Genomic DNA, 27,019 nt, shown 5'->3' on the forward strand with positions numbered 1-27,019 from the left:
ATGTAGTCTGTAAAAGGGTATGTGAGGTGGCAGGATAAATGAAAACTAACCATTACTTCCAAGTATGTTGCCTGAGCTACTTAATTTCTGTTCTTGAGAATATTATTTTACAGTCCAGAAGACACAACTGATGAAAAAGAAGCCAGATTGGTTAATTTTCCAGCCTTGTGGTGAACACCTACATTATTTAAAAGTACGAAATCTTTAATTCTCCGGAGACTTAGCAAGTAGAAAAAGTGAACCATTATTTCCAAAATTCTTAAGCCTTCTGATTTTAAATACATTTATAAATTGAAGTTTAACATACATAGCTAACAAATGCATAAGTCATAAGAATACAGCTGCATGAATTTTCACAAAGAAAATACACTCACGTAACCATCAAATTAGATTAAGCCACAGAACTCCAGCATCACCTGTGGGCCCCACTCCAGTTTCTACTCCCCTGCCAAAGGATCACCACCATCCTGACTTCTAACTCCATAGATTAGTTCTATCATTTTTGAACTTAAAAAAAAAAAAAAGGAATCATACATTATGTACTTTTTTGTGTCTGGCTTCTTTTACACATCATAATAACACACACACTGTTGTACATTTTATAACCATACAGAACTTATTTGAGCTGCTTCCACTTTTTGGCTATTAAGGATAATGTTCCTATAAATATTGTTTGGGTGCACAGGAGCAGGCATTTCTGTTGGGTGAATAGACATCTAGGATTGGATTTGTTGGATCAAGGATATGTCTAGGTTCAGCCTTCAAAGGTACTATCAGTTTTGCAAAGTGGCTGTACTAACTTACACTCCATCAGCAGTGTGTGCAAGTTCCAGCTGTTTTTAGTATCGTCATTTTCATTTTAACTATTCGGGTGGGAGGTAGGGCATCCTATCATGGCTTTAACTCGCTTTCCTCTCTTTCAACCCCAGACCCTTTCTTCTCTCCACTTCTTATTTTGAATTTTGTTGAAAAATGGGAATTCCCTGTAAAACAGCAAGTATTACTTTAAAAAAAAATTTTTATTGGAGTATAGTTGCTTTAGAATGTTGTGTTAGTTTATACTGTACAGGAAAGTGAATCAGCTACATGTATATATATATATATATATATATATATATATATACCCTCTTTTTTGGATTTCCTTCCCATTTAGGTCACCACGGAGCATTGAGTAGAGTGCATACACTCTTGAGTGCATACTGTAAAATAGACCCTTACCTACGCCTTTCAATAATAAATAATACTTAAATAGTGCTAACTGTTTGTCACACGCTGGCCTAAGTATTTTACATATGTTAATTGTGATTCTTTCAACAACCCTAACAGTAGCTTTTGCTTTTTTGTTTGTTTTTGTTTTTTTTAAAGACACAGAATGAACTCCCTCCTTTTGACCCCGTGTTCAGCTAAAAGAATCTGATTCAGAGGCACTTTTGGCTCAGAGATGTTAGCAACCATCTGAGGAGTCTGAGGAGTAGAAAGACTGACTAAGTAATGGAGCAGGGACTTGAAGACAGGCAGCCTGGCTCCAGAGTACATGTTCTTAAGCTCTATATAAGAATGTACTTTACATGTATTATTTTCTTCAATCCTCACAGTAATCTATGAGACAGGTACTATTATTGTCCTCCAATTGACAAAGGCAGAAACTAAGGCATGGAGAGGTTAAGTTCATTGCCCAAGGTCACATATTAAGTGGCAGAGTAGGAATTAAAAACCAGGTGGCCCAATGTCATATGCTAAACCACCCCCTTCCTAGCACTGCACTCATGCTCTCTTCTTTTTATCTCATTAGAATGAAGAACCCGTGTGGATCCCATGCTCCACTTTCTCAGGACCCCCGCCTGAAGGTGGAGGTAGGCATGAGGTAAGGGGCAGGGAAAGCTATACAAGAGGTGACATGTATTCTATGCCTCGAGGGAACAGGAGCAGGTCAGGCCATGAAGGGGAGAAACGGAGAGGAAAGAAAACCAGCAAAGGCACACTGACATTCATGAAGGAAACAAAGCCAGAGAACTACTAAACTGATATTCAAAGAGACTGAAAAGCAGATTTCTGTACATAGTGGAAATAGGAATAGGGAATATACATTGCATGTAGTTAAATGAGATCTTATTTCCCATCTGTCATTCGCAACTTTAAGTTTACCTCACTATAGATTACTAATCGTTGAAACACACAAATCAGAGAGCAGAAGTAAACAGAAGTTTTTAAGGCTGTATCTTTGTGAAAAGTGGACAGTTAAACTGTTCTGAGAAAAATCTCAGTCAATACAGTGCTGGTTTGCTTTATTTTCTATTGTTAACTGCTGAGCAACTTTACTGACTATATAAATAACCTCCCAAGGTTCTGTGTTCTTCCCTTCTGTGGTCATTTTCTGACCTACGTGATTCACTGGGCAGGGGGTGAAACAGAAGAGGCTGGAGTCTGTGGGCTGTTTACAGTGAGGACTAGCAGTGGTCCTGCTCAATGCAACCATGTGACTAAAGCCTATACATCCACTCTTCAGACACCCTGGCCTCCCCAGTGAGGGCTACTTCACTGAGGTGAAACCCAGTGCACTTGACACTGAAGAGCAAATCAGATTTGTAAGTCTCAAAACCTCATTCTAGAAGTGAGGACTAAAAAAAAAAAATTTTAAGTGACCTTTAAAAATTCTTGTAACTGGAAAATGGATTTAGTTTTCTGACTCCCCTATGAAACAATGGAAATATTGTGACTATTTATACATTGTAAACAAATGTTCTGTTATGGTCTGAAAAAGAACCCTGGGCAATACAAGATGAAGTATTACTTTCTAAGTCTCTATCATAATAAGACTTAATACATAATCTGAGATACTAAGGAATCTCTTGATTAATTCAGGAATAATATTTTGATTTATGGATTATCCATTTTCTCCAATATTTATTTTTCCTCTTGTTGTCTGTGTCTTCATTTCTTATTTTCACCTCTGTGAGGCTGAAGGAGAAGAAAAGGAAATTAAATTTAGCAAAGTTTTCTTGAGAATCTGATTCATGTCTGAAAACATCTACCCTCCCATTTTAATGACAGTTTGACTGGGTATAGAATTCCAGGTTGGGAAAAAAAAAATCCTTCAGAATTTTAAAGGTAACTCTCAACTGTAGCCTACCTTCCAGTGTTGTTGAGAAATCTGAAGGCATTATGACTCCTGTCTCCTTGTATGTGACTTTTCCCCCACTCTCTCTGGTTTGTAGATTATCCAAATATGTCCAGTGCTCTAAAATTTCACAGTGACAGGCTTTAATGTGGGTTTGTTTTATACTGTTCTATTTTTCTGAGAATTCTGTGGTCTCTTTTAAGCTGGAAATTAATATCCTTCAGTCCTGGGACCTTTTTTGAATTATTTTGCTGATGACTCCTACCCTATACATTTTGTCTTTCTCTCTTCCTGAAACTTGTATTATTAGATATTGGATCTTTTGAAGGGATCCTCTAACTTTCTTATCTCTTGTATTTTCCATCTGTCTTTTGGCTCTATTTTTGGGATATAAGTCCTTAATCCCTTATCTGAAAACTTTGGGACCAAATGTGTATCAGAATTCAGAACTTTTAGGATTTTTAGAAAGGCAGTAATGGTGTAAACCCGTATGTAACACTATCAATGAGATGTGGAGCAGTGATATTTCTGTAGCAAAATATAAGCATATTCACATAAATGTGATAAAGACTATACATATGTTGTGAGTTTTGCTGCAAACTTATGAAAAAATTATTGACTTTCAGAACTTTACAGATTTTGGAATTGTGGATAAGAGACTGGAGACCTCTTTTTCTTCCATCTCATCTTTCAACCTTCCAATGAAGTTTTTTCATTTTGTTGACATGTTTTTAATTCCAAGGGCTCATTTTTCTTCTCTGAACCCCCCATTCCCCTCACCTTTTAAACTAGCAATTCAGGGACTTCCCTGGTGGCACAGTGGTTAAGAATCCGCCTGCCAGTGCAGGGGACACAGGTTCGATCCCTGGTCCGAGAAGATCTCACATGCCGCAGAGCAACTAAACCTGTGTGCCACAACTACTGAGCCTGCGCTCTAGAGCCCACGAGCCACAACTACTGAGCCCACGTGCCACAACTACTGAAGCCCGCGCGCCTAGAGCCTGTGCTCTGCAACAAGAGATGCCATCGCAATGAGAAGCCTGTGCACCGCAAGGAAGAGTAGCCCCCGCTCACCGCAACTAGAGAAAGCCCACGCACAGCAATGAAGACCCAACGTAGCCAAAAATAAAACAAACGAAAACTAGCATTTCATTCTTGTTTAGTGGATGCAATACCTTCTCTTATCTCTCTGAGGATATAAATTATTGTTTTGGTAATTTCTGAGGAGAAAGGGGTTCCTTTTCTTCCAAATTTCTCTTTTTGTTTGTTAGTTTTTATTCTCTATTTTCCATGTTGTAGGTTTTCCCCAGGTATCTAGTAATCCTTGGTTGTCTTGATCATAATTAAGAATTGAGGTGGGGAAAGTAGCTAAAAACTGACTGCAAGTTCTGAGTGGGTGGGAGAGAGGGGCTTGATGACTTTGTGATTCATTCTAGGTTCAGTTAGGTAAGCAATTTCTTGGGGAACCCCCTGACTCATGCATCTTTAAGTCCTTCCTCTTGAGTTAGGTTATCCAGAGAAGAGTTTGCCAAATCTAATTGGAGCCGTGTTTCTGAGAGAACTGTTTTTAAAAAACAATTTATTTTTTGGTTATATTATTATTTTTGCCATGCAGCATGTGGGATCTTAGTTTCCTGACCAGGGATAGAATCCATGCCCCCTGCAGTGTAAGGGCAGAGTCTTAACCACTGGACCACCAGGGAAGTCCCTGGAGTCATGTTTCTGAAATTCAAATTTTTGTGGTATAAACTGAATCATTTCTCAGCTTTCTCCCACTACTGGCTTAGGGATAAACTCATTTGGGTCTGCTAAGTTAGTTACTAATTGGCCATCTGCTTTCTAGCTTCCAAAATGATTAATTCTCCTGTTCTTATTTTTTATATTCCTAAAAACACACAGACACAACCACCATTTACTGTACTTTTAGAGGAAGCAAAATTAGATGGATGTATTCAAAAGTAACCTGAAACAAGTGTTTAATAAAATCTTATAATACTATATGCACATATTTTAATGAAGGCAGCAAAATAGGTCAACACAGCCTATATTTGTTTTGAGCTGACTTGTATAAAATATTTTGGGAAACAAGGCTCGCTTGCAATAATAATCTTAGTGTCTCAAAAAGGAAGAGCTTGCATTATAGCCCTTCTCCAACGCATACATGAAAGGCTGAGGTAGAACAAGCAGAGACCTCAGAAATGAGACATGCTAATCATCTTACAGCAAATCTATAAATACAAGATTTTTTCCTTTCTCTGTTCTTCAGAGCCTAGAACTACTTCAGATATAAGCTGAGGATGATTAAAATATTTTGGGATAAGGAGACATGACAACTAAGTGCAATGTGGGATCCTGGACTGGATTCAGAACAGAAAACTGGTGATTGAATAAGGTCTATATTTTACTTAATAATATTGTACCTACACTTCTTATTGCCGGGTTCTGAAAATTGTACTATACCTATGTAAGATGTTCACATCAGAAGAAGTTAGGTAAAGAACATGGAGAAACTTTCTGTACTCCTTTTGCAACTTTACTGTAAGTCTAAAACTATTTCAAAACAAAGAGTTCTAAGAAAAGAAAAAAGAATTTTGGGATGTCAGATTCTAAGCCCTACAGAATATTAGAACACAGAATGTTTAGTTGGTTTAAGACTATATGCAGGCACAATTGTAGACAAATACTGTTGTTCATGTTAAATATGTCGGTCAGACCACTTATAAAAGTCAGAAATGGGCTGAAAAGCCCATTTGTTTCAAACTGTTGGCATGATGAAGAAAAAAAAAACATTTTATCTAATAGTACTATTATCTATTCCCAAATTAGAAATAGTTTAATTTGTAAATCTTTTTTACTTGCAAAAGGCCAGTCACAAAGTTTCATCTCCTGAAGCATTTTCCCTTAAGAGCTCATCGTTTTACGAACAAAAATATAAATGATTCCTAGTTGGGTTCAATTTCTTTTGGATAGGGGATTGGCCTTCAGTCAAGGTGTAAGTGAATCCTCCTCACAGGATGAATTAGATATTCTCACGATTTTATAAAATCAGTCACATATAGTGCAAGGGACATGGTTGTAAAAGCTGCAAAGTTTAAGACCAAACTTATCAAAGATAATAGATATTTCTATTAATTGCTAAAAGTAGAGTTGCCACATGAACAGCCACACAATTCATACAGATTTGAAATTAAGCAATTATTAACAGAGTTCTTATCTGGGAAGGTTCATATTGGTTTTCTTAAAGGGATCACATTAGACTCAAGATGAAGTTGCTCAAGCAAATCCCCATGTCAGTAAACCAAAACTTAAGTTTCTATGCTCTACTCTCCCAGAAAAGAAAGGTCTAGGTCAACCAATTAAGTTGTCTACTCAGCAGAAGTTACCTGACCCAAGACTCCAAGGCTCCAAGATTTTCCTTTGCTCCATATAAGGAAATGCTTTAACCAATCAGCAAATGCCCAGTATAACCTCCTTGTTCCTGTTCCCTCTGCCTATAAAATCTCATCCTGTACAGCTTTTCCGAGCTTCTTTCTTTCTTCCTTCCTTCCAATTGAAGTTTAGTTGATTTACAATATTGGGTTACTTTCTGGTACACAGCAAAGTGATTCAGTTATATATATATATACACATACTGTTGTCTATCTATTTTATATATAGTAGTTTGTATCTTCTAATCCCGAACTCCTAATTTATCCCCTCCCTTTTCCCCTTTGATAACCATAAATTTGTTTTCTATGTCTGAGTCTGTTTCTGTTTTGTAAATAAGTTCATCTGTATCATATTTTAGATTCCACATATAAGTGATATATGATATTTGTCTTTCTCTTTCTGACTTACTTCACTTAGTATGATAATCTCTAAGTCCATCCATGTTGCTGCAAATGGCATTATTTCATTCTTTTTTTTATGGTTAAGTAGTATTCCGTTGTATACATATGCCACGTCTTCTTTATCCATTCATCTGTTGATGGACATTTAGGTTGCTTCCATGTCTTGGCTATTGTAAATAGCGCTGCTATGAACATTGGGGTGCTGTGAACATCGAATTACAGTTTCCTCCAGACATATGCCCAGGAGTGGGACAGCTGGATCATATGGCAACTCTATTTTTAGTTTCTTAAGGAACCTCCATAGTGCTATCCATAGTGGCTGCAATGATGTACATTCCCACCAACAATGTAGGAGGTCCCCCATTTTCCACACCCTCTCCAGCATTTATTATTTGTAGACTTTTTAATGATGGCCATTCTGACTGGTGTGAGGTGATACCTCATTGTTTTTTTTGTGCTTTTTTTGCGTTACGTGGCCCTCTCATTGTTGTGGCCTCTCCTGTTGCAGAGCACAGGCTCCAGACGCGCAGGCTCAGCGGCCACGGCTCACGGGCCCAGCCGCTCCGTGGCATGTGGAATCTTCCCGGACCAGGGCACGAACCCGTGTCCCCCGCATCGGCAGGCGGACTCTCAACCACTGCGTCACCAGGAAGCCCCTACCTCATTGCTTTTTTAAAAAAAACATTTATCTTATTTTCACGGCTGCGTCGGGTCTTAGTTGTGGCGCGTGGGATCTCCGTTGCGGCACATGGGCTCTTTCGTTGCAGAGTGCAGGCTCTTCGTTGTGGTGAGCAGGCTTCTTATAGTTGTGGTGTGCGCATTTTCTCTTCTCTAGTTGTGGCGTGTGGGCTCCAGAGTGCGTGTGCTCTGTAGTTTGCGGCACACGGGCTCTCTAGTTGAGGCACTCGAGTTCAGTAGTTGTGGCACGTGGGATTAGTTGCCCCGCGGAATGTAGGAGTTTAGTTCCCCGACCAGGGAATCGAACCCATGTCCCCTGCACTGGAAGGCAGACTCTCTACCACTGGACCACCAGGGAAGTCCCCTCATTGTTGTTTTGATTTGCATTTCTCTAATAATTAGTGAAGTTGAGCATCTTTTCATGTGCCTATTGACCACCTGTATGTCTTCTTTGGAGAAATGCCTATTTAGGTCTTCTGCCCATTTTTTGATTGGGTTGTTTATTTTGCTGTTGAGTTGTATGAGCTGTTTGTATATTTTGGAAATTAAACCCTTGTCAGTTGCATTGCTGCAAATATTCTCTCCCAGTCCATAGGCTGTCTTTTCATTTTGTTTATGGTTTCCTTTGCTGTATAAAAGCTTATAAGTTTGATTAGGTCCCATTTGTTTACTTTTGCTTTTATTTCTATTGCCTTGGGAGACTGACCTAAGAAAAGATTACTATGATTTATGTCAGAGAATGTTTTGCCTATGTTCTCTTTTAGGAGTTTAATGATGTTATGTCTTATATTTAAGTCTTTAAGCCATTTTAAGTTTACTTTTTTTTTTTTTTTTTTTTGCGGTACGCGGGCCTCTCACTGTTGTGGCCTCTCCCGTTGCAGAGCACAGGCTCCGGACGCGCAGGCTCAGCGGCCATGGCTCACGGGCCCAGCCGCTCCGCGGCATGTGGGATCTTCCCAGACCGGGGCTCGAACCCATGTCCCCTGCATCCGCAGGCGGACTCTCAACCACTGCGCCACCAGGGAAGCCCTTAAGTTTACTTTTGTGTGGGGTGTGAGGGAGTGTTCCATCTTCATTGATTTACATGTGGCTGTCCAGCTTTCCCAACACCACTTGCTGAAGAGACTGTCTTTTCTCCATTGTATGTTTTTCTCTTCTTTGTTGAAGAGTAATTGACAGTAGGTGTGTGGATTTATTTTGGGCTCTCTATTCTGTGCCATTGATCCATATGTCTGCTTTTGTGCCAATACCAGACTGTTTTGATTACGTAGCTTTGTAGTATTGTCTGAAGTCTGAGAAGGTTATGCCTCCAGCTTTGTTCTTTTTCCTCAGGATTGCTTTGGCAATTCTGGGTCTTTTATGGTTCCATACAAATTTTAGGACTACTTGTTTTGGTTTTGTGAAAAATGTCATGAGTAATTTGATAGGGATTGCATTGAATCTGTAGATTGCTTTGGGTAGTGTGGCCATTTTAACAATATTAATTCTTCCAATCCAAGAGCATGGGATATCTTTCCATTTCTTTGAATCATCTCCAATTTCCTTTATCAACGTTTTATAGTTTTCAGCATATTCTTTCACCGCCTTGTCAGGTTTATTCCTAAGTATTTTATTTTATTTTATTTTATTTTTTGATGTGATTTTAAAGGGACTGTTTTCTTACTTTCCCCTTCTGATATTTCATTGTTAGTGTAAAGAAAGAAATGCAATGTTAATCGTGTATCCTGCTACCTTGCTGAATTGGTTTATCAGGTCTAATAGTTTCTGTGTGGAGTCTTTAGGGTTTTCTATATCATGTCATCTGCATATAATGACAATTTTACTCAGAGCTCCTTTCTATGTGCTAGATTGGATGCCACCGAATTCATGAATCACTGAATAAAGCCAATATGAGCTCTTAAATTTACTCAGTTGAATTTTGTTAACAGTTTAAAATCTGCACAAAAGTGAAGTGTCATTAATTTTTCTGTATCACACTATTTCCATTTTGAATGATTCAAACTTGTATTAAATAAGACTGATGTATTTTATACCCGAGAAAATCTAATGGAAAGGTCATTGCCCAAAACAGCTTTAAGTACATCTAAAGGATACGTGTGTGTATACATGCTTCAAAAATCATAGAGCAATACTTCCCAAAGGGTAGAATGACAGTTCTGCAGGATGTTAACTGGTATTTTGTAGAAAATGAGTTTCAGGGTCAAATAAATTTGGGAAATACTGGACTAAACAAAGTTAAAAGGTTTCCTGTGAATTGTGAAGACAAAAAACTCACCTTTCTCCCTAAACATATATTATATATATCATTCATTCATTCACTCATTCATTCATTTTTGTGGATCAAAATATAAAATTCACTTTGAAAAATACTGCTTTTATCAGGATGGCCCTTAGAGCACAAGCTCCCAAGGGTATGAGGGAAAAAAATGGCAAAAGAGAAAAGAGATATATAATTGGACAGCCTGTTAATTTGTATTATTTTAACTTAAGAACTGCCTATTAACACCTTCTTTGAAATGTAATAATTATATACCAATAGAATTATAGCTAATATTTATTGAATATTTGTTATGTGCCAGGCATTATACAAAGTACTTGCTGTACATTTTCTCATTTAATCCTAAAAACAACCCTATGAGTTAGGAACTAGTATCACCAGTTTTACAGGTGAGGAAAATGAGCATTAGTTATAATTCTCTCAGGGTTATACATTTAACAAATGGAAGGAGCTGGGAGCTAAACCTAACTCAATCTGGTTTCCTAGCTCAAGCGCCCTAACCACAATATTATATAAATAGAAACAGTTTTTAAAAAACAGCTTTAAAAAATATTCAGTCTCTCCTGATAATATTTTAGAAAGTAAGTTGGGACACTTTTCATTATGTCACTTTACAGTGCCTTAAAGAAAAATCTGGTACTACAATCCATGAAGATCCACCAACTAGACTTGTTAGCATCTAAAATTTAAAGCAATTTTATAAATGTTTATAATGGAGTATATACTGGGTTAAAACTGGTGGAATTAGATCTTATGAATTCCTTCTTAAAGAGTACTCCTAACATGATAGAATATCTTTCTAAAAAGTGAAATCTTGGCTTATATACTTAGTTACTGAAAATCAGGGTAATTTCACAGTGCTAAAATAACATACCAAGAATACCTATGCATATAAAATTATTTTTTCCAGTGCTAACACCAAACACAATTTTGGGGGCATAAAAAATTGAATTTACATTTATGTAGAATAATTCCTTACTTGAGCAAAAGTACGTTTAGATTTAGTTATTTTAAAGAGAAATGCTTAAGTATTTCTTCTGTGTATTTGAGTATTGGTACAAGTCAAATTCTGAGAATCTAGTCTTGTTTGGGCATTTAAATGTCAGCTAACATTTCCCCAATAAACTAGTAACTCAATTTTCTTCAGAAAATATCTAGTTCTGGGGCTTCCCTGGTGGCGCAGTGGTTGAGAGTCCACCTGCCGATGCAGGGGACACGGGTTCGTGCCCCGGTCCGGGAAGATCCCACATGCCGCGGAGCGGCTGGGCCAGTGAGCCATGGCCGCTGAGTCTGCGCTCCGCAACGGGAGAGGCCACAACAGTGAGAGGCCCGCGTACCGCAAAAAAGAAAATATCTAGTTCTATTTTCTCGGTGGGTCAAAGTGTTATAAAAAAGAATTCTAAATGGCATCATTTGTATATGTAATATTACCATATATTACCCCAGGAAACAAAAACCAGTATCACAGTTAACAAAAACCACAGCAAGTCACTTTTTTAAAACCACGAGTCAGAATTATGTAGAAATTATATATAGAGAGAAACACCAGAGACAATAACCTCAATTTTTAAAAACTTTATACTTAACTGAATGATTCTTTAATATTTTAATGTACGCTTCAGAATGAAAGAAATCTGTAAGTATGTTCTAGTTGAAGTTCTTGGGTTTAAAGTTGAAGAGTAAGTGGAAACTAAGACCATGTCTAGAGATGGCTTTCATTTTTTATAATTTACATGGGGAAGCAGAAAAAAAGCCCTTGACTTCAAGCAGATTTCCTGAGTCCCAGCTCTGTTTTGAGCTAGCTGTAACCTTGTTCAAGTCGCTTAAAACTGCTGACCTCTGCTGTAAAAGGAGGGCGTGAGATGATTTCTAAAATCTATTTTGGCTTTAAAATTCAGTGATTCTAAACAGAGTTTACCGACTTCAAAAGATAGTACAAATATTTACGGAAAATGCACAACTCTTGTAGACAGGTTAAGAAAAACTGCACTACTAAGTTAATCATCAGTGCTTCTTTATTCTTACCCTAACATACGGGAGAGCAGCAAGGGCCAGTAGAGCAGAGTATGACCGTTCTCAAAACTTTTCAGCTTCAGTTTCTTTTTTTGAGGGGTGGGGTGGGGGTAGAATGGGTAATAATAATCAGTAATTAATAAGTAAATAAAAATAAATAAATGAAGGCATGCAAAAGAGAAGAAGCAACAATCACAACTTAACAATATTAACAATTTGCTGAAAGGGTGTCTTGAGTCTTACGTGAACCAAAGGGCAATTTTCTCTCTTGAAAAATATGCATGCCTGGCTCTGAGTGTGGTTTTCTGCAGCAACTTTTGCATTTCAGACCAGGCTATAGTTTCCTCATCAATCCAGCTGTGAACTTGCCAAGCTGCTCATAGGCAGCTTTTCCATCTCTTGGAAAACTGGATGACTGCATGAATGAATCCTCTGTTGTCCCAGGCCTCTAACTCTAGCCTGGAGATGGAAAATGCTAATGATCATACCTACGCTGCAGGCTGAAGGTAACATCGCCCAACAATACACAACATGAGAGAAGGATATGGGCCCCATTTTTACCATTATATTCCAGAAGTCCTGGTGTGGGCAAATGGACCCACTGTTAAGTGGTATAACTTCCTGGCTACATTTGATGGGTCACCAATCTACAAGGCATCTTCAGGTAAGGGTCAGTGGGTAATTCCAAGGGAGGACGGTTAGACTGATCTTCTGATGGTAGAGAAATGCAAGGAAATCTGGCTTCAACTCCAGAGAAAGGGTGTACAAAAAAGAGAAGAAACTGAGGATGATGAACAACATGGGGTCTGAGTCATCTTTACTTGGAGCTGTGCTCAAAGGCCCACCAGTGAGGAGGGCTATAAAATCTACAGCAGATTATGATATAGCACAGCGACCACTCAACTATTCCCTCAATTTAGATGCACCAACAACTCTGTTCAAATACTTCAAAAGATGTTACTGACTAGCAGCTTACTCTGCCTTTATAAGCTTCTTTTTTCATTCAAAAACCACTTAGTAAATGTCCATTGTGTATCACTGGGAGTAATAAGAGGAGGGCAAGTAATAGTTCCTGCCCTCAGGGAAAGTATGATCCAATAGGTTGGCAGAATATGTGCACAAATATAAATCTTGTATCTGAAGATCACTCACCAAAGCTTATCTACTTCCAATACTTCGGCTATTTACGCCTGCTGGCATTTGGAAAATATCTAAACATACAGGAACTGAGGTCCTTTCTTCTCCGCAGGCAGGCTCAGCGATAATCAAGCCTCTGCAGACCCAGCTGGGAGCCGCCTGACTGCTATCTCTCTTGCTAATGCACACTACGGGACCAAAGGACTGTCAAAACAAGCTCTCATCTTAAGAGTACAAGAAGCATCTAGCCCAATGTTAAAATCAATTTCTAAAATATATTTTGAAAATAAAACTCCAGATTTCATTGCTTATTTCTCATTTTTATGTCAGAAATCCTTTCTTTTTGTTCTCCCCATCAACAAGATGGGACTATCCAACATAAACAAGATCTATTAAAATACACAATAATAAAAAGCGCAAATAAACGACATCAACCAGGACAGCTGATTTAAAAAGACAGTAAAAGCGATTATCTCGATAACTATTTAAACAAGTAATCTCCAAAGCTTTTCTAATTTATTCTCACTACAATTCTGTCAGGTAGGAATTAGTACCTTCATTTGATAGGTGAGGAAACTGAAACTTGGGGGGTAAAATGATTTTATTCAAGATATAGTTATTGCAATAAGGATGAAAAATCTTTGACTCTGATCTCCTTATTTTACTTATCCAATCAGCTGTCAAATTCTGTTTATTCTATCTTCATAATTTCTCTTCAATTCACTTCCTCCTGTATATAATCACTGCAACCCCTAATCCAGAACCCCATTATCAACTCCAACCATAAGACCCTTTCCTAACCAGTCTTCCTGCTCCTCTACTATCTTGTACATGCAAGAGATTAATCTTCTGAAGCACAATTCTGCTCACTTCCATTTCCTGCTCAAATACCTTTAATAAAGTGATTTCTCAGCCAGGCATTCAAATGCTCTTCCCAATTTGTACTCTCAAGGGACCTTTCTCCCACCTATTTCCCACTAGTCTCCACCAAGCACCCAAGCTTCAACCAAACAGAAACCCATGCTTTTATTCAAAGACATTTTGATCTTTCCCATCTCTCCAACTTTGCTTTGAGAAATGACTTTCCTAATTCTTCCCACCACCATCTAAACATGTCTGAATTCTAGTCACCCATAATACAAGGCCCAGATCAATGCCATCTTCACAAGGAGCTCACTTCTCTCTCCTCAGACCTCCCATGGCACACCTGTATCTTCTTTCATTGTTTTCCCCAAGAAATATTTACTGAGTAACTATTAAGTGCCAGGTACTATGACAAGTCGGGGAATGCAAAAGAAGCTTACAGTTTAGTTAGGGAGACAGAAGTGAACAAAAAACATCACACCTCGTAAGTTCCACAAAAGGTGGTAGCTCAGAAGTCTACCTGAGCCTAAATGAAGGATACATGAATTTGGCTTTGCCTAGGAAAGTCAAGCAGGGCTTCCCAGCAGAGCTAACACTTGGACTGAGCGGGAAAAGATGCACAAGCATCTGCTCAGAGGACCAGTGCATATATTCACGATCACTTCCATTGAGTTGGAGATGGGGAGTCAGAGTGGCAGACTGGAGAGTAAAGACTTTGAATTCCCCAAGTAGAAAAACAATAACATACCACAAAGGGCTATTTTATGAGCCACAATAAAATAGTGTTTGTGGAATCAAGCTTTCAACTGAAAAGTGTTATACAAATTTAAGATATCATTTATTTATAAATAACAATGCTTCTTATCTACCTTTTGAATTTAATTGGCTACAGGAATTACCAGACTCTTTTTATGAAACATATAAGTAGAAGGTAAAGGTTTAACAGAATAATTTATATGGTTGTCAAATCTAGGTAGGTTTTACAATATACTGCTCTACTTACTGCTCGATCGCTCTCTAAACACACCCACACACAACTTCCAAAGGTAAAATGGCTTAAGAGCAGTGGATTCACACTCACAATTAAAATGGACACTTAAAAATGTAAGAAGTATTGGGCTTCCCTGGTGGCACAGTGGTTGAGAGTCCGCCTGCCGATGTAGGGGACACGGGTTCGTGCCCCGGTCCAGGAAGATCCCACATGCCGCAGAGCGGCTGGGCCCATGAGCCATGGCCGCTGAGCCTGTGCTCCGCACCGGGAGAGGCCACAACAGTGAGAGGCCCGCATACCGCAAAAAAAAAAAAAAAAAAAAAAAGAAGTATCTTCAACCAGAGCTTCCTAATAATTTCCCATTTTATTGTTAGCAACTTCCTAAAATGACAGAACTTGTGTTCTGTTTGCAGGCACAACTCAAGGATTTTCCATTTTCTCCTCAGCACCAATAAATTCACAATCTATTCTTAAGGATTCCTAATCTTATTTCGATACATCTTTAGAAACTCAAATTGGTCAATATAATGCAAAATTATATACTGAATAGTTTCTAATATGGATGAAGAACAGAAGTCTTAACTGTATATATTTATATTAAGGAACAGAGCTCGCCGTTAATACTGTCATTAGAGACACATAATCCAGGAATCTGAAACAATGGGAAACGGTGGCAATAGGGAAAAAAAGAGAAAGAGAAATAAATGGGCAGTGGTGAGGAGAGGTGCAGTACAAACGACCATGAAGTGATTCAAGGAAGGGACTTCTGGCTCTGATGGCATGAAGAGGTCAGTGAATCCTCTCCTCAAAACAATAAGAAAACTTGTCACTCATTTCACGGTCCTGGAAATCAATCAGAGGCAGAAAATAAATAGAGAAGTTTCTTGAAAAGTTGCTAGAGCTTTAGAGTAAAACATGAAGGAGTCTACAAACTTATTGCCTGGGCCTACTCCAACTCACTAACCCCACCCTCTAATCCTCAGCTCTTCTGGGAGAGCTCATCAGGATAGGGCTGGGCCACAAAACCCAGCAGCTTTGCTGCCAGAGGGGGCGGACTCCACTTGGGGTACTGGGGTGGGGGGCGCAGTAGAAAACCACAGACTTGTCTGCTAAAGTGGCACACTTGGTGGGAACCTAACAGGGGAAATATAGTTCTTCTAGCTTGAGGCTGTGGTCTGATTGGGGTGAGTGGTGGATCAGCTAGAAATCTGAAGGGAAGATCCTGGAAATGAGAGAATAGTAGAATAACTAGATATGATCTCCTCACATCCCTGGCTGACTGTGAACATATGCAGATGAGGAGGGGAGACATAAAAGGGCCCAACAGAAAGAAAAAGCCAAGGCATACTTGAGAACTGGCTGTACTGTGAAATGCACTTCCCAACCCAAAACCAGATCAGCAGAGGGTGGAAGCTTTCCACACTCCAGGTGCTTAATTAAGCACAACTTATGCCCAAATCACTGGCTGACCAATAGGCTATGGAGACACAGGGGTGACTCCCAGTCAGGCTAAAAAGCAAAAACGAGAATGAAAATCACTAAGCAGACACATCAGTGGCTGCACACCACAGAGGAGCCCACAGTTTAAGTACAGGCAAACTATTTAAAACTCACACATATATACTCACCTACACCTCTCAAAAACAAAAACAAAACCAAAAAACTTTAGAGTTGTTAAAATATATTACTAAAATGTCTAATTTACTAAAAAGTTACAAGACATGCAAAGAAACAGGAAAAGTGTGGCCCCAACTCAAGAAAACAAGCAGTAACTAGAAACGGGCTCTGAGGAGGACTGGATGTTAGAGTCTGCAGGTGACTTCAAAGTAACAATTACAAATGTATTCAAAGAATTAAAGGAAATACGATGACAAGTAAGGAATCTCAATAGAGATACAGAAATCCTAAATGAAAATTCCAGAGTTGAAAAGTACATTAACTAAAATAAAAATTCACTAGATGGGCTTAATAGCCGATTTGATATGGCGGAAAAAAGAAAGAGTAAACTGAAACAGATCAACAGAAATGATCCAATCAAAAGAACGGAAAGAAGACTGAAGAAAAATGAGTAGAACCTTAGATTCTGTTTAGATTCAGCTTAAAAACAAACAAACAAACAAACAGAATCTGAACCTGTGGGGAACAAGCATCCCCATTACTTGTAGCAAAAGTCCCAGGAGGAGGAACAAAAGGAAAGAACAAATATTTGAAAAAATTACGTTCAAAAACTTGCTAATTTTGATGGCAAACAATCTACAGACCTCAAAATCTCAATGCACTCCACGTATGATAAAACAAAGAGATTTATCCTAGACATATCAGCGTCAAACTGCTCAAAGCCAAAGACAAACAAAAAAATCTTGAAGACAGCAAGAGAAAAACAACTCATCACATACAGGGGAACAACAACAGGATTAACAACTGACTTCTCATCAGAGGCCAGAGGGCTGAGGAGTTGGGGCAAAAACGTCAACCAAGAATTCTACAGCTAGCCTTCAAAAATGAAGACAAAATAAAGGTATTCTAGGTAAACAAAAACAGAAAATTTGTTTCAAGCAGACCTAGTCTACAGAAATACTAAAAGATGTGCTACCAGCTGAAAGGAAATGACATCGGAAAATAACTCAAATCCATAGGAAGCTAAGAAAATCACTGGAAATGGTAAATTTCTTTAAAAATAGAAGATTTTTAAAGTAGTAACTGTAATACTATAGCACTTCGTATATATGTATGAAGTGCTCTCTCTCTCTCTCTCTCTATATCTATATCTATCTATCTATCTACATATATGACAATAACAGCACAAAGGATGGTGAGGGATAGAGCTATATTGGATCAAAGCTGCTATATTTTACCAGAATAACACACACACACACACACACACATATACACACAGCCATCAGCAGGTTGTGATAACTCAAAGATGTAATCCTTGATCAAGAACTAAGAAAATACATTAATAACACAAATAAATAACTAATTTAAAAAATCACAAAAGGATTTAGAAGGTACAGAAAGAATTAACATAAATCAGTAAAGAAGGAACAATAAAGGACATAAGACATATAAAAACAAATAGTAAAATGGCAGACATAAATCCACACACATTAACAACTACATTAAATGTAAATAGACTAAATGCTCTGATAAAAAGGCAATAATTTTCAGACTGGAAAAAGAAGTAAGATCCAGATGTTATGTTTTTTACAAGAGACACATCTTAGATTCAAAGAGTTTGAAACAAAATGAAGGAAAAAGATGTCATGCAAATAGTAATCATGAGAAAGTTCAAGTAGTTATATTAATATCACACGAAATAGACTTAAGACAAGAAATATTAATAGAGACAAAGAGGGACATTTCATATTGATAAAAGGCCCAACTGGTTAGGAACATTCTGTAGGACAGACCACCTACTAAGCCATAAAACAAGTCTCACTAAGTTTAAAAAGACTCAAAGCATACAAAGAATATTCTCTGAGCACAAAGGGATTAAAGAAAAAAAACTTGAGACATCCTCAAACATTGGGAAATTAAACAACACACGTCTATGTAAACCAAGATCAAAGAAGAAATCAAAGGAAAAATTTAAAAATATCTTGAACTGAATGAAAATGAAAACACAATATATCACATTTTATGGGATGCAGCTATAGGGAAACTTAAAGGGAAAGGTATAGCTTTAAACACATATTAGAAAGGATAAAATTCTAACATCAATGATCCAACATTGCAAGTCAAGAAGCTAGGAAAATAAAGACCAAATCAAACCCAAAGCAAGTAGAAGGAAGGAAGTAGTAAAGATCAGAACGGAAATCAGTGACATATAAACACAACAGATTTTTGAAAAGGTCAATGAAATCAAAAGCTGGTTTTCTGGAACAAGCTGCAAAATCAATAAACCTTAGCTAGACTGACCAAGAAAAAAAGAAGACATAATTACCAAAATCAAGAATGAAAGAGGGGATATCACTACAGACGCTAAAGAAATTATAGAAAATGGGATTATTATTATGAGTAACTTTATACCAAAAGAATAATTAAGATGAAATAGAAAAATTCCTAGAAAAACATCAATTACCAAAATTGACTTAAAAAGAAATAGAAAATAGAAAAAAGAAAAGACTGATAACTAGTTAAGAAATAGACTTAGTCATTAAAATACCTTGATAAAGCCTCTGATTTATGTATTTTATTCTTTCTTTTTTCTTCTTTTCCAGCAGTTCTGTTAAGTCTGTGAGTTCATAATCATTTGAAGTGATCTGTATGATGTGATAACACACCTATTGTTAATTTATGACACTTCCTTTACCTGCTTACTAAGTAGTAAGAGATGAAGTCAAAGAGGTAGGCTGGGGCCAGGGATTAGTAAACCAAGTACAGAGTCTGGATTTTATTCTGTTAGGAAACCATTAGAGTCCAGCAGGAAATTAGCATTATTTTCATTAAAAAAAAAAAAAGTATCTTGGCTGCTATGTGATAAGTTAGGCAACAGTAATATAGAAAATAAGTGAAGAGGTTTGGACTAGAGTGGTGACAATGATGATAAACACCTCACGTGTATTAAACTCTTTTAAGTCTCCTAAAAGCCACTTGAAATAGGTGCTATTCATTTTACAGATGAGCAAGCCAAGGCAGAGAGATTAAATAACTGGCCAAAGGTCATACTGCTAAGTAGGAGTCACATTAGGACTCAGGCCCAAAAACTCTGGCAGAAGTGCTGAGCTCTTAATCATGCACACTTAAGACTATGGTCTGAGGATGAAGAGAAAGAGGCTGAAGTTAAGAAAATGTTCTAGGGTTATGGGGACCAAGACTTGCTAATGGACTGGATGTAGAGATGAAAGAAATAAAGAAATAATGACTCGTAGGTTTTGCCTGAGCAACTAGGTGAATTCAGTAGTATAATTATACAACAGAGAGAGCATATGAAATAGGAGGGAAAGGGGTCCTAGGACTCAGCCCTGGAGCACCACAACATTTAAAAGCTGAACAGAGAAAGAGGAACCAACAAAAGAGACCAAGAAAGAGCTTCTAGTGCTTAGGAGGGAAACAGGGAGCGTCATGAAAGCCAACAACTAAGTATTTCAAGGAGGAGGGGGAGGCAATGTGTGGAACGCTGCTGACAGATTCTGTACGATGAGGGCAGAGAAGGGACAGTGAGATTCCGCAAGACGAAGGTTACCTGGGAAGCTGAAAAGAGCAGCATCCTGCTAAGTTAACTCCCATCACTGTACTTACCTTGTTGTACTGTCTGTCCCCTCTCTAGACTGTAAGCTCCTGGGCAATGACCGTGAGTTTTATGCTAAATCCTTATCTTCTAATTACACTGCTTAGAGTAGAACTGAAATTACATAAGCGCTATGTAATGTAATGTAAATGCAAAACTATTTCAAAGGGTTTTCTGGTGTGATGCTTAAAAAGAAGATTTCAATACGACCAACGACGACGACGACACGCCGCCTTCTGCTCGCCACCTCATCACTCACATACCGTCAGAGATCCGTTCTGTGTGCTGGGTGAGTTGCTGCTCTGCTCCCCGTGGGCTTGTGTGCTTCCATAGAGGGTCAGGTTATGCTCACTGGTCTGGCCGGCATAGTCCTGAGTGTGTGGCACTCCGTATTCTGTGGGAATCCCATTTTGCGGAGGTGGTGGAAATGGGATGGTAGTAAAAGGCTGAACCATTGCGTCAGGAGTTGTTGTTGGCTCCTGGTTACCCTAGAACAAATAGAGAAAGAGAAAATAAGGAGAAAAATTGACTTTAAATTCTCATCATATAATTATTTTTAAGGTGAGTGAACAAAATTCCCTGAATATTCTCTCATTGCTCAGGTAAAATGGAACACTTACTTACTGCCTCAGGATTAGGGGAAATACTGCTATATGTATACTTACAGGTGTATGTATGGAGACACACAAACACACCCAACTTCGGTCTATTTGTGGTTTCTAGACAGGTCCGTGATCATATTAAAGTTGACTAGTTGCCAAAGGGCCAAAGATCTTCCTTTACACCAAAAAATTTTAAATGCCAGGAAACTTCTCACAGAAGATAAATTACAAGAGTTGAAATTCATTTGGACCATTAGTATTTTCCTTAGAACACTCTCTATCCCTTTAGTGATTCTTAGGGGAAAACAAATCAATTTCACTAAATTACAATTCATAGCAATAGGCAGAATGACAGTATAAATTAAATTCTCAAAACCAGACAATATAGACCTCTAGATTTTAAGAACACAGAGTTCAGCAGAAATCATATTATTAAAAAAATTAACCTTTGGATTTCAAGGTAGAGATTTATTTAAGTCTTGGCTACTAGGTTAATAAAAAATAAACCAACAAAAAACCCTTTCCTTAAATTAGAAATAGACAAAAAAATTCCCCAGACAAAAAAATTTCTCATAATTACTGCTAGCATTACAAGGCTAGCAGGATACCTCTCCACATGACATCCATTCCCAGATGTTTACTTGGGATCCAGCGTGATACATGCAATATCACTAAACATACAGTAACTACAGGAAATTGTTAGAAGCCATTTTGGCTCCACAGCCCCTGTCTTACTTCTGTTCAGTCTAAGTTCAGATACAAAAGAGGAGTTTAAACCTTGTGTAAGAGATTTCATAAAGCCCTTTCTTCTCAACAACTGACCTCCTGACCTCCCATTCTATTCCAAAAAAGGCAGAGCCCTTATTTTACTAAAGATATACAAGTCTGCAAAGTCTGGAGCCACTGTTCTTCTGGAAGTAGTTGGCAGAGATGGTCAAATGCTTAAAAATGTTAGCACTTTGATAGGTTTCCCCTTCCCCTATATTTTATTTATTTATTTATTAATTATTATTATTATTATTATTTTTTGCGGTACGCGGGCCTCTCACTGTTGTGGCCTCTCCCGTTGCGGAGTACAGGCTCCGGACGCGCAGGCTCAGCGGCCATGGCTCACGGGCCCAGCCGCTCCGCGGCATGTGGGATCTTCCCGGACTGGGGCATGAACCCGTGTCCCCTGCATCGGCAGGCGGACTCGCAACCACTGCGCCACCAGGGAAGCCCCCCCCCTATATTTTAGATATCAAATCATTAGGGATCAAAGAAAATCCTCCGAGTCATGAGCATCACTTCCTTCAAACCAGGAAGTAATTATTCTTCTTTCTTTCTCACTCCCGGTTATCCTTTCTCCCCCTCAATTTAAGAAGGGATTCTCTACCCACTGAGAGTTGCAGGAAACAGAACTTCAGCAGCACTGTCTAAACATCATCCCAGGTTTTCAACATTAACTTAATGGCCATTAATAAACTCATCCTGTCGCAAACAAAATGAATTGGAGAAAGATCTCACAATATTTTTAAAGGAAGGTTCAACCATCATTACGACAATCTGCATAAAATAAAACAGAACAAATGTACAAAGGCTGTTATAAATAGAGAAATATATAATCATAGATTGGAAAGCTGGATATTCTTAAGATGACCATGCATCCCAAACCCCACAAACACAATCAAAATCTCAGCAGGTATTTTTGCATAAATTGACAAGCTGTTATTAAAATTTATATAGAAATGCAAAGGACCTAGAATAGTCACAACAATTCTGAAAAAGAACACAGACTACCTGAGTTCAAGACTTATAAAGTGATGGTAATCAAAACAGTGTGGTACTGGCTTAAAGACAGACAATAGATAAATGAGATAGAAAAGAATCCAGAGATAGACATAAACATTTACAGCGAATATTTAGGCATCAAGTCAATTCAATGGGCGGAAGGAAAGACTTTTTAATAAGTGAAAAACTGAATACCCAATGGAAAAAAATAAACCTCAACTCTCAACCTGCATATGCAAAAAAAAAAAAATTAAAATATAACTACTAAAACTATGAAAATATAAGAAATATTAGGAATATTACTGCGGTGGGGAGGATTCTTAAGTATGATAGGAAACCTACAAACCAGAAAAAAAAAAAAAAGATTTGGTTATGGAAGTTAGGAAGGAAAGAAGAGAGGATGGGAAGGAGGGGAAGATTTTAAAGTCAAAAGAAAAACCAACTGGAGAAAATAGCTGCAAAGGTAAGACAGACACACTGGTTACCATCACTAAGTCAAGAGTAAGTTATTCAAACTGATGAGAAACACACAAATCAACAAAAAAAGAGGCAAAGAATATAACTGAACAATTCACAGAAGATGAAATACAAATGGCTGTATGATAAAAGTGCTTAATCTCATTAACAAATTGAAATACATATTAACCATAAGTCCAATTTTTTGTAATCAAATCACAAAAATATTAAAAACTTTTACTGACATATAATTGACATATACATTTAGCTCTCCATATCTGTGGGTTCTGCAGCATGGATTCAAATGACCACAGATTGAAAAATATTAGGAAAAAAAATTCCAGAAAGTAAAACTTGAATTTGCCATAGTCCAGCTATTAAATTGTATTTACAACTATTTACAGAGCATTTACATTGTCTTAGGTATTATAAGTAATCTAGACATGATTTAAAGTATATGGGAGGATGTGCACAGGTTATATGTAAATACTATGCCATTTATACAAAGGACTTGAGCATCCGTGGATTTTGGTATCTGCAGTGGGTCCTGGAACCAATCCCCTGTGGATACGGAGGGACAATTCTATAATAAACTGCAGCTATTTATTCATAGTGTACAATTTGGTAAGTTCTGAAATACATATGTACACTCATGAAATCATCAGCACAATCAAAACAGTGAACATATCTCTCCAAAATCCCCCAAAGTTTCCTCGTGCTCCTAATAAGTACATATTACTTTTGTAATAAAGCCTACAAAGTATTTTTTATATAAAAGAGAATGACGAAAAATGAAAAATGTAACCAGTAAGAGGAAGCGGAAGCTTCGTATGCTGAAGCACTGAATTATTGTGCTGTTCTTAAGAAAATGGTAGTGACATTATCTAGAGACAAAAAGGCTTGTCTTTCATTTTAAAGTTATACAGCATCAAAATTCAGGCTGTCTCTGGTGTCTAAGAATCACGTCTACATGGTACTAAGGATTGCTTTACATAAAAATCCTTCCCTTTATTTAGTTCTTAAAAATTATGCTAGCAAGACCTTAAATTTTTACCCATAATTTTTCAGGGAAAAAATCATTCTTGTTACTCATCACTAAATAAGTTCTTTTCATGATCTCAAGGTCAGGGTATTGTAAATGATTTCTCCTTAGCTATTCTGGGTGTCCTAAGAAGGAAATAAAATAATTCTCTTCCTTCTCTTTCAAATTATTCAGTGCTACCTACCTACCTACCTACCCACCCACCCACCCACATGAAGCACACTGCTTCAGAAGACCTCACGGGATTTGCTGGCCTGAGGACAGATACAAAAGAGAAAATTCCGTTTCAGGTGGGTTGGTGAATGAAGGTGAATAAGAGCGCCAAAGGTGTCCATAGATCTACACTCCAACTCTAGGCATAAATATACTCTTAGAGACACAGGACGGGTCTACGAAATAACACACCAAGGCTAAAAGACACTGTTGCCCAGCTATGATGAACACAGCAAAGGGGACTTCTAATGCTCCGACTGTGCTCCTCTTTCTCTTCTCTTTCACCACAGCCTCCATTCTCCACCTCAGCCCTGCTGGGGACGCTGCTCTGGCACACAAAGCACAATATTAACTCTCCCGCAGAGGCAGTCTTGATAAAGCTGGCTCAGTCAACTGAATAAACATGTCAATTAGCAGTGGGAGATGGGGGAAGGAAGGTCAAACCTTCTTCTAGGATCCACGTGTGGCCTTGGCACTATGTGTTTCAAAGAAATGCAAGACAGGCAGAGGCTGAACTATTTCTCCCCCGCAAAAAGGGAAATGCAAACCTCTGTTAGGAGGTCAAGAAGAAATTCTTGGTAGTATATTTTGTTACACACAGGAATTTTTTTTTTAAATGTTAAAAAACACTATGTTTATATACTATAGGAATGAAATTCAGATAGGAGTGATTTTGCATTTAGCTCATACACTCTGCAATGTCTAAAAATTTCCCCAGGCATACATTATTATAATTTAAAAATGTTATATGGTTTTCAGACTTCTATTAAATTTCCAGGCTATATTCCAAAGTTATAAGTTCAAATCTACTGTATAGCACAGGGAACGCTACTCAATGCTCTGTGTGATCTAAACGGGAAGGAAATCCAAAAAGGAGGGGATATATGTATACGTAGAGCTGATTCACTTTGCTGTACAGTAGAAACTAACACAACATTGTAAAGCAAGTATACTCCAATAAAAATTAATTTAAAAACAAACAAACAACAAAAAAACAAAGTTACAAGTTCAGGAGAGAAGCACTACAGCTCACGGACAAACTATGAGAGATAACAGTCCACATGATTATTTCTAGGCAAGAATTTACCTCTAAGTTTATATGAAAATGTTTTAATGTCACAGGCTAAGCAGTTTAAGTATATCTCATCTGAGAAAATGAATTAACTTTTTCTTGTAGCCCACAAAACTAGACACAATTTCTCTTTTTCCTAATTTAGTAGTCTATTAACTTTCTTGTCCACAAGATTAAAAAATAGACAATAGGGAGTACTATGCAAATAAAATTTCTACCTCGCCTAACAAGAATCTAATAAAGATTTATCTACAACTCCTTTCTTCCCTAGAAAATAAATTAAGATTTTATGTGAAAGATGAGAGGAAAAATAAACTACAGTTACCTTTTAGTTCTTATCAGTGTATCCAATTAAAATGAAAATGCTCTGAAAGAAGGACTATTTTTTATTCTGCCCTGTACCCCTCACGGTGCCCAGGGCAGTCCTGTGCCACAGGTATCCCAGGGTTTGTAGACTTGTACACCTCCCTCACATCTCTGCTCAAATGTCAACTCCCCGACCACGCCATTTAAAACTTCAACCCCTATTTCTCCTTATCCCCTCATAACAATAATAATATTTTTTTCAATAAAGCAGAACATGTAAGATGGTGTCCCCATTGTGTGGAAACCTAACTGTGAGGACAGAAAGAGCAGAATGCATCCAATCCTCCTACTATCCACATGAGTTCACTACAGGGATTGGCAGGAAATTATAAACAGAGACATTCTTTGGTTAACTGCCTTTCCAGAAGCAACATAATTTACAACTATACTAAAAAGTCAGATTTTCCAAATTTCAGAAAAACCTACCTACATTTCTAACTCTCTGGTTGAAAAAGTAAGAAGACACAAATGAGTGAGAAGACTGTTTTTCTAAAGTTATTATTATTATTTTTTTGCGGTACACGGGCCTCTCACTGTTGTGGCCTCTCCCGGTGCGGAGCACAGGCTCCGGACGCGCAGGCTCAGCGGCCATGGCTCACGGGCCCAGCAGCTCTGCGGCATGTGGGATCTTTCTGGACCGGGGCACGAACCCGTGTCCCCTGCATCGGCAGGCGGTCTCTCAACCACTGAGCCACCAGGGAAGCCCTAAAGTTATTTTTAAATGACTGGAAAAAAAAACCTCTGAAGAGAGCTACATGAAACAGACAAATCCGGGTTATATTTGATATTTCAGTAATCCTTCAACAAACCAATTCAATACTCTGCCATCTCACTGTCATTATATTATCTACACAAAAGTTTAAGGAGAGAAATTAAATACTGAGAGGACAAAAACAGTATTTTATTTCACACAGAATGCAGGCCACTGCAACTCAACGATTTTAGTGATGCCGTTTTTGAGTAAGGTTCAAGATGATAACCGTGCAGGAAAGGACCGTGTAAATTATGAAGACATAATAATTTTTGAAAATGTATTATTTGCCAATGCAAACAAATTTGTTTATTCCACTACTTTCACATTACCTAAAATATTATCAAATCCATCTGAGACCCAACAAATTTCGTATTTCACAAAGGGCAATGCTGGAGTGTATGGTTAGAAGATCATTTGAATCCTAGCTCTGCCACTTACCATAGCTGTAAACGTTTAAACATGTTACTACCTACTTTCTCTGTGCTCCAGTTTCTTAATCTGTAAAATAGCAATGTTAATGCCATTATACTGTTGTGAAGAACTGGTAACATTAAGCGATTAAAACCCTAGACTCTCAATAAAAGTTGTTCTCAACCACTACAAGC

General features: G+C 37.9%; 1 protein-coding gene across 29 annotated transcripts in view; it reads right to left on the bottom strand.

The window, feature by feature from the left end:
- The window catches only part of RBFOX2 (RNA binding fox-1 homolog 2), a 261,970-nt gene that overhangs the window by 44,348 nt on the left and 190,603 nt on the right, over positions 1-27,019 (bottom strand). For all 29 annotated transcript variants that reach the window (XR_010932590.1, XM_067697909.1, XM_067697907.1 and 26 more), the window contains one exon: positions 20,403-20,627. Coding sequence is in view for 28 of the 29 variants with exons in the window: in XM_067697909.1 (XP_067554010.1) it covers positions 20,403-20,627 (225 nt within the window). In the remaining variant the exon portion in view is untranslated. The remainder of the gene's footprint in view (positions 1-20,402; positions 20,628-27,019) is intronic.

This window comes from Pseudorca crassidens, chromosome 11 (genome assembly GCF_039906515.1).
Source record: "Pseudorca crassidens isolate mPseCra1 chromosome 11, mPseCra1.hap1, whole genome shotgun sequence".
NCBI classification, from domain to species: domain Eukaryota; kingdom Metazoa; phylum Chordata; class Mammalia; order Artiodactyla; family Delphinidae; genus Pseudorca; species Pseudorca crassidens.